The sequence below is a fragment of the Sitodiplosis mosellana genome, unplaced genomic scaffold (assembly GCF_009176505.1).
Source record: "Sitodiplosis mosellana isolate CC-2019 unplaced genomic scaffold, AAFC_SMos_1.0 Smas_scaffold_4076, whole genome shotgun sequence".
Lineage (NCBI taxonomy): Eukaryota > Metazoa > Arthropoda > Insecta > Diptera > Cecidomyiidae > Sitodiplosis > Sitodiplosis mosellana.
In genome coordinates, this window is record NW_022599318.1 from 1 (window position 1) to 7,217 (window position 7,217).

General features: G+C 35.3%; 2 protein-coding genes across 2 annotated transcripts; one reads left to right on the forward strand and one right to left on the reverse strand.

The window, feature by feature from the left end:
- Positions 1 to 117: 117 nt before the first annotated feature.
- On the forward strand, positions 118 to 2,658 carry LOC129572068 (paired amphipathic helix protein Sin3a-like). The gene is made up of 3 exons (XM_055451975.1): positions 118 to 326; positions 893 to 1,099; positions 1,173 to 2,658. Exons 1-3 carry the CDS (start codon positions 237 to 239, stop codon positions 1,500 to 1,502), a joined length of 627 nt encoding a protein of 208 aa, XP_055307950.1. The 5' UTR covers positions 118 to 236; the 3' UTR covers positions 1,503 to 2,658.
- A 1,228-nt stretch (positions 2,659 to 3,886) lies between these two features.
- Positions 3,887 to 6,966, reverse strand: LOC129572067 (paired amphipathic helix protein Sin3a-like). Its single transcript, XM_055451974.1, has 4 exons — positions 6,862 to 6,966; positions 6,089 to 6,295; positions 5,788 to 6,015; positions 3,887 to 3,907 (listed from the first exon to the last, which is right to left on the reverse strand). Exons 1-4 carry the CDS (start codon positions 6,949 to 6,951, stop codon positions 3,887 to 3,889), a joined length of 546 nt encoding a protein of 181 aa, XP_055307949.1. The 5' UTR covers positions 6,952 to 6,966.
- Positions 6,967 to 7,217: the final 251 nt, after the last annotated feature.

A 7,217-nucleotide genomic window follows, 5' to 3' on the forward strand; every position in this document is an offset into this window, starting at 1 on the left:
TTTTTTTTTCAGATAATATTCGGCTTCTTTCAAAACAAAGTTGCAACACTTGAAATTGATCGTGCCGTGTAAACTAATGATGACAATTTTTTCACTCTTATGTTTTAGGCATTTTGCATGCAAAATAACTCGACTGTCGAAATAACTGTGATTTTCTTTTCTAAATTGGGTTTATGAATGAAAAAGTGATTTTGTATTAAATTGTATGAAGAATAAATAAAATCTTCATCAGAACCATGCGAGAAGATATTAGTATCACCAACCAGATGGCGACACAGAAAACATTCAATTTAGTACATCTGTTAAAAAGCACGAAAAGGCTTAAGGTACTTTATGTTCGTATTTATAAATTCTTCTATATCGCTAATGCTTTTAGAATCAATGGATGACAGAGTAGTTTCGCATTCAAATCCAGCACTTATTATGATTTTTTCTAAATTTTCCGGTAGTTTTTCGCCGAATTTCTTTATTAATATCTAAAAAAGCACTTTTCAAATCAGAGGATCTCGAATCGGGCAGAAGATCCCGAAATTTCAGTCTCTGAAATAAATCGCATATAGAAAATTGGACTCGGAAATTAGAAGATAATCTTCTAATTTCAGGGGCCGCAATGCTTTGAAAATGCCTCTTTCAATTTCGGAAGGATTCAAATTTCTGAATGTGAATGTTCTAATTTCTGAGGGTCTACTGTATATATAGTAGGATGGTTTTTTTTCGCACTCTTTCGAAATCCACATGTGGCGATTTATTTTCATAGGAGGTTGGCCGCAAAAATAAGCCCTGTAAATTTTTAACAATTACATTGGTACTATTTGGAAATTAATTAAAAGTAGTTTTGGTATGGGCGCGAAGATGCATCAATCTAATTTCTATTTTCTGTTTCTTTTTTCAGGTTGTTCAGAATGCTGTGCGTCAATTACAACATTGCGTGACAGAACGCAGTGCAATCGAGGTTGTTGAAATATTTCATCAAGAGCAACGGAAAAACGGCGCTGGCGGCTACTGTAAGAATGCTAATAAACGGCTCTCACTTGAAATGGCATATCAACGCAGAGCAGAAACCATTTTACAAGATGAAAATTGTTTCAAAGTGTACATAGTAAGTGTGAATGAATTGAATTTCTCATAGTAATTCTTAATTCCTAATGGCAATATAAATATTACCATTTTAGTACAAACTCGACTGTAGAATAACGATAGAGTTACTTGATACCGAAAGTGATGATAATGAAAAAAATGCACAAAATGCTAAGACATGGGATAACTACGTTGATCGCCTCACCAATCCTGTGTCTGCTAATACGAATGATCTTACAAATCAAAGTAGTGTCCCGATCGCAAGATCAGCTAGTGATGAAACATCGTTAACGATAAAGGAAGAAAAGATGGATGATGATCTGGTGAGTAAAAAATACTTTCGTATACATACTTTCGTTTACTATCTTCAAGATTTTCTGATTGATATTAATTTTAGTTTTGGCATTTTTACCTATTTTTGCTAAAATATATTATACTGGCCGACACGGTAGGTACTTTGGCAGGGACACAGCTCCCAGCAGAATAACTTAACGTTACATGAATTATTATTATTAAAATCGAAAAATCAAAATTAAACTAAAATGTTGCTGCGTTCTACTGCGTCTCAACCACGTATGTATTGAACCCATTGAAGTGTATTTGGAGCCCACGATCCATCTCGAATATATCGGGAGTGTATCCAAACGACCTGAAATCACAAACAAAAATGTGTAATAACAACATTTTCTGTTGCCTTTGTATAAGATGCATTTTGCAGCCACTGTATCACGATGCCAAACTGTTTTAAGTCCTGTTGGACGCTGATTCGACGCATTGCTCTGTCGTAAATAGGCCTCCGCATCTTCGAATGCGTTAGATCTTCGACGTATGTGGCTTCATCTTCTTCTTGTGCAGCAGCATTCTCCGTTTCAACGTCTGATTCAATGATTGATCGTCAGTTTTTCCGGTATACTTAACTTTAGCGAATTGGCGAATTTGGTGAAACCTCTACGGCGCCCATGAAGAAAATGGTTGGCTTACGATTCATCAATCGAACGACCAGCCCATTAATCTTCTCCATATCGAAATAATGTGCCCAATTCTCATGACGGTGCGCATAGAAATCATTCTGTTCCATTTTCTTCTCATCGTCTGCAATCGATTAGTTAGTGAGAGCTAACATCAATTTCGTGTCGATCGGTATGTATTTCAGTTGAAATGAATTCATTGGAACCACTGCGAAATTTCTAACACTCGGTGGATGAAATGCACTTGGCTGCGGTATCATACGATTTCGTTTGTGTTGCGCTCAAGTCCACAGTGTCATTGTGCTACTGTTCAACAACGCATTGAATGCGACAAAACATGTATAACGATTGAAACCAATGAGTTGTAACGAAATCAAACATGTAATTGTTTGCTGGACCACCAATTTCTCGGAATTGCTTCAGGAAATATTCGTACAACAATTCCTAGTCAGAATCAGGGCATTTTCATCCAATTTTCGTGTTTGTTCTTTTTTGTATCGACATCATTTTCAGACGCCAGTTTGATCGCTTTTTCACCGTCCTGTTCGAAATAGTCGGTATCGACGCCATCGATCTTGTAGTCCGTTGCACGATTCACTTGATACAAAAAAAGTAATGAAGCGAGATTTGTGATTATGGTGGCTTTTTCAAAAATTCCTGTGAAAAAATCTACAATGTACTCTCTCTCTTCTTCATCAAAACTGTTATTGAGCAATGAATTCAATGTGCACTTGCGTGCAATGACGGTAATACCTTTGTCCTAATCGATTTCAATATATTTCCTATTTTTCGCCATTTTCGCAAACCGGTGAGATCACAGTACTTCAGAAAATCGTTTGAGAATCAATCTAATGAGAATAGAGAGAAACGATTTAATTGGTTAGAAAATTGAAATGAAATATTTCACTTTTTTTTAAATAAATATGTCAACACAACAAAGCCAACAGTTTTCAAATTGAACTTACTCGAAGAACTCTGTGATACAAATGTTGCGGACAGCAGTCGATTAGCATTTGCGTCGTGTAGCTGTCACTAAAGTAGTGTGTGCAATATCGCCATGTCGTTGCGAAATTCAAATCAATGCTAATGATCTGTCATTTGATACAAACTGAACCGATGCGAAATCGGTTTTGTTGTGTCAAACTGATCCCATGACAACAGTGAAGTGATGTTGTCAAATAAACACCATGCGAAATGCTGATTCTGCATTTTTCTCATTGCTCTGTCGAATACAGTTACAGTCATGGAAATTTTAGGACCGGCATTGAAATTTCAGTTTTTTCCCATTAATTCTGTTATTTTAGAAAAAAATATTCATGAAATGATGTTTATGAGAATATTTGAAGTTTTTATAAATGGACTAGACTATCAATTTCATTATTTTCGGTAATTGATATCATTTATTGATGAAATTTCCCAAAAACTGCGGGAAAAATAATTAAGACCTTCCATACAAAAAATGACAAAATTTTTCGAAAAATCGGAAAATTTATCATTTGTTTGACAAAATTCACTCCACCGATGGTCGTATTTAATTGAAATACATTTTTCCACATAACCATTTAATAGATTTCAAATTTCTTAACAAATTCGAAAAGTTACAGACCAAACTAAACTTTATAGCATTTTTTGTATGAAAAATCGTGGAAGAATCATAGTTTATTTTTCCCGCAGCTTTTGGGCAGTTTCATCAATAAATGATATCCATTACCGAAAATAATGAAATTTATAGTCTAGTCCATTTATAAAAACTTCAAATATTCTCATAAACATCATTTCATGAATATTTTTTTCTAAAATAACAGAATTAATGGGAAAAAACTGAAATTTCAATGCCGGTCCTAAAATTTCCATGACTGTAACTGTATTCGACAGAGCAATGAGAAAAATGCAGAATCAGCATTTCGCATGGTGTTTATTTGACAACATCACTTCACTGTTGTCATGGGATCAGTTTGACACAACAAAACCGATTTCGCATCGGTTCAGTTTGTATCAAATGACAGATCATTAGCATTGATTTGAATTTCGCAACGACATGGCGATATTGCACACACTACTTTAGTGACAGCTACACGACGCAAATGCTAATCGACTGCTGTCCGCAACATTTGTATCACAGAGTTCTTCGAGTAAGTTCAATTTGAAAACTGTTGGCTTTGTTGTGTTGACATATTTATTTAAAAAAAAGTGAAATATTTCATTTCAATTTTCTAACCAATTAAATCGTTTCTCTCTATTCTCATTAGATTGATTCTCAAACGATTTTCTGAAGTACTGTGATCTCACCGGTTTGCGAAAATGGCGAAAAATAGGAAATATATTGAAATCGATTAGGACAAAGGTATTACCGTCATTGCACGCAAGTGCACATTGAATTCATTGCTCAATAACAGTTTTGATGAAGAAGAGAGAGAGTACATTGTAGATTTTTTCACAGGAATTTTTGAAAAAGCCACCATAATCACAAATCTCGCTTCATTACTTTTTTTGTATCAAGTGAATCGTGCAACGGACTACAAGATCGATGGCGTCGATACCGACTATTTCGAACAGGACGGTGAAAAAGCGATCAAACTGGCGTCTGAAAATGATGTCGATACAAAAAAGAACAAACACGAAAATTGGATGAAAATGCCCTGATTCTGACTAGGAATTGTTGTACGAATATTTCCTGAAGCAATTCCGAGAAATTGGTGGTCCAGCAAACAATTACATGTTTGATTTCGTTACAACTCATTGGTTTCAATCGTTATACATGTTTTGTCGCATTCAATGCGTTGTTGAACAGTAGCACAATGACACTGTGGACTTGAGCGCAACACAAACGAAATCGTATGATACCGCAGCCAAGTGCATTTCATCCACCGAGTGTTAGAAATTTCGCAGTGGTTCCAATGAATTCATTTCAACTGAAATACATACCGATCGACACGAAATTGATGTTAGCTCTCACTAACTAATCGATTGCAGACGATGAGAAGAAAATGGAACAGAATGATTTCTATGCGCACCGTCATGAGAATTGGGCACATTATTTCGATATGGAGAAGATTAATGGGCTGGTCGTTCGATTGATGAATCGTAAGCCAACCATTTTCTTCATGGGCGCCGTAGAGGTTTCACCAAATTCGCCAATTCGCTAAAGTTAAGTATACCGGAAAAACTGACGATCAATCATTGAATCAGACGTTGAAACGGAGAATGCTGCTGCACAAGAAGAAGATGAAGCCACATACGTCGAAGATCTAACGCATTCGAAGATGCGGAGGCCTATTTACGACAGAGCAATGCGTCGAATCAGCGTCCAACAGGACTTAAAACAGTTTGGCATCGTGATACAGTGGCTGCAAAATGCATCTTATACAAAGGCAACAGAAAATGTTGTTATTACACATTTTTGTTTGTGATTTCAGGTCGTTTGGATACACTCCCGATATATTCGAGATGGATCGTGGGCTCCAAATACACTTCAATGGGTTCAATACATACGTGGTTGAGACGCAGTAGAACGCAGCAACATTTTAGTTTAATTTTGATTTTTCGATTTTAATAATAATAATTCATGTAACGTTAAGTTATTCTGCTGGGAGCTGTGTCCCTGCCAAAGTACCTACCGTGTCGGCCAGTATAATATATTTTAGCAAAAATAGGTAAAAATGCCAAAACTAAAATTAATATCAATCAGAAAATCTTGAAGATAGTAAACGAAAGTATGTATACGAAAGTATTTTTTACTCACCAGATCATCATCCATCTTTTCTTCCTTTATCGTTAACGATGTTTCATCACTAGCTGATCTTGCGATCGGGACACTACTTTGATTTGTAAGATCATTCGTATTAGCAGACACAGGATTGGTGAGGCGATCAACGTAGTTATCCCATGTCTTAGCATTTTGTGCATTTTTTTCATTATCATCACTTTCGGTATCAAGTAACTCTATCGTTATTCTACAGTCGAGTTTGTACTAAAATGGTAATATTTATATTGCCATTAGGAATTAAGAATTACTATGAGAAATTCAATTCATTCACACTTACTATGTACACTTTGAAACAATTTTCATCTTGTAAAATGGTTTCTGCTCTGCGTTGATATGCCATTTCAAGTGAGAGCCGTTTATTAGCATTCTTACAGTAGCCGCCAGCGCCGTTTTTCCGTTGCTCTTGATGAAATATTTCAACAACCTCGATTGCACTGCGTTCTGTCACGCAATGTTGTAATTGACGCACAGCATTCTGAACAACCTGAAAAAAGAAACAGAAAATAGAAATTAGATTGATGCATCTTCGCGCCCATACCAAAACTACTTTTAATTAATTTCCAAATAGTACCAATGTAATTGTTAAAAATTTACAGGGCTTATTTTTGCGGCCAACCTCCTATGAAAATAAATCGCCACATGTGGATTTCGAAAGAGTGCGAAAAAAAACCATCCTACTATATATACAGTAGACCCTCAGAAATTAGAACATTCACATTCAGAAATTTGAATCCTTCCGAAATTGAAAGAGGCATTTTCAAAGCATTGCGGCCCCTGAAATTAGAAGATTATCTTCTAATTTCCGAGTCCAATTTTCTATATGCGATTTATTTCAGAGACTGAAATTTCGGGATCTTCTGCCCGATTCGAGATCCTCTGATTTGAAAAGTGCTTTTTTAGATATTAATAAAGAAATTCGGCGAAAAACTACCGGAAAATTTAGAAAAAATCATAATAAGTGCTGGATTTGAATGCGAAACTACTCTGTCATCCATTGATTCTAAAAGCATTAGCGATATAGAAGAATTTATAAATACGAACATAAAGTACCTTAAGCCTTTTCGTGCTTTTTAACAGATGTACTAAATTGAATGTTTTCTGTGTCGCCATCTGGTTGGTGATACTAATATCTTCTCGCATGGTTCTGATGAAGATTTTATTTATTCTTCATACAATTTAATACAAAATCACTTTTTCATTCATAAACCCAATTTAGAAAAGAAAATCACAGTTATTTCGACAGTCGAGTTATTTTGCATGCAAAATGCCTAAAACATAAGAGTGAAAAAATTGTCATCATTAGTTTACACGGCACGATCAATTTCAAGTGTTGCAACTTTGTTTTGAAAGAAGCCGAATATTATCTGAAAAAAAAAACACTAGTATACTAATTTTATATACAAAGT

What these genes read in the sequence shown, in the direction of transcription:
- LOC129572068 (XM_055451975.1), top strand. Translation starts at nt 237, where the DNA reads ATGCGAGAAGATATTAGTATCACCAACCAGATGGCGACACAGAAAACA. An exon ending in AAAGCACGAAAAGGCTTAAG is followed by an intron (nt 327 to 892) that starts GTACTTTATGTT and finishes TTCTTTTTTCAG; the next exon opens with GTTGTTCAGAATGCTGTGCG. An exon ending in ATTGTTTCAAAGTGTACATA is followed by an intron (nt 1,100 to 1,172) that starts GTAAGTGTGAAT and finishes TTACCATTTTAG; the next exon opens with TACAAACTCGACTGTAGAAT.
- LOC129572067 (XM_055451974.1), bottom strand. Translation starts at nt 6,951, where the DNA reads ATGCGAGAAGATATTAGTATCACCAACCAGATGGCGACACAGAAAACA. An exon ending in ATTGTTTCAAAGTGTACATA is followed by an intron (nt 6,016 to 6,088) that starts GTAAGTGTGAAT and finishes TTACCATTTTAG; the next exon opens with TACAAACTCGACTGTAGAAT. An exon ending in AAAAGATGGATGATGATCTG is followed by an intron (nt 3,908 to 5,787) that starts GTGAGTAAAAAA and finishes TGTCGAATACAG; the next exon opens with TTACAGTCATGGAAATTTTA.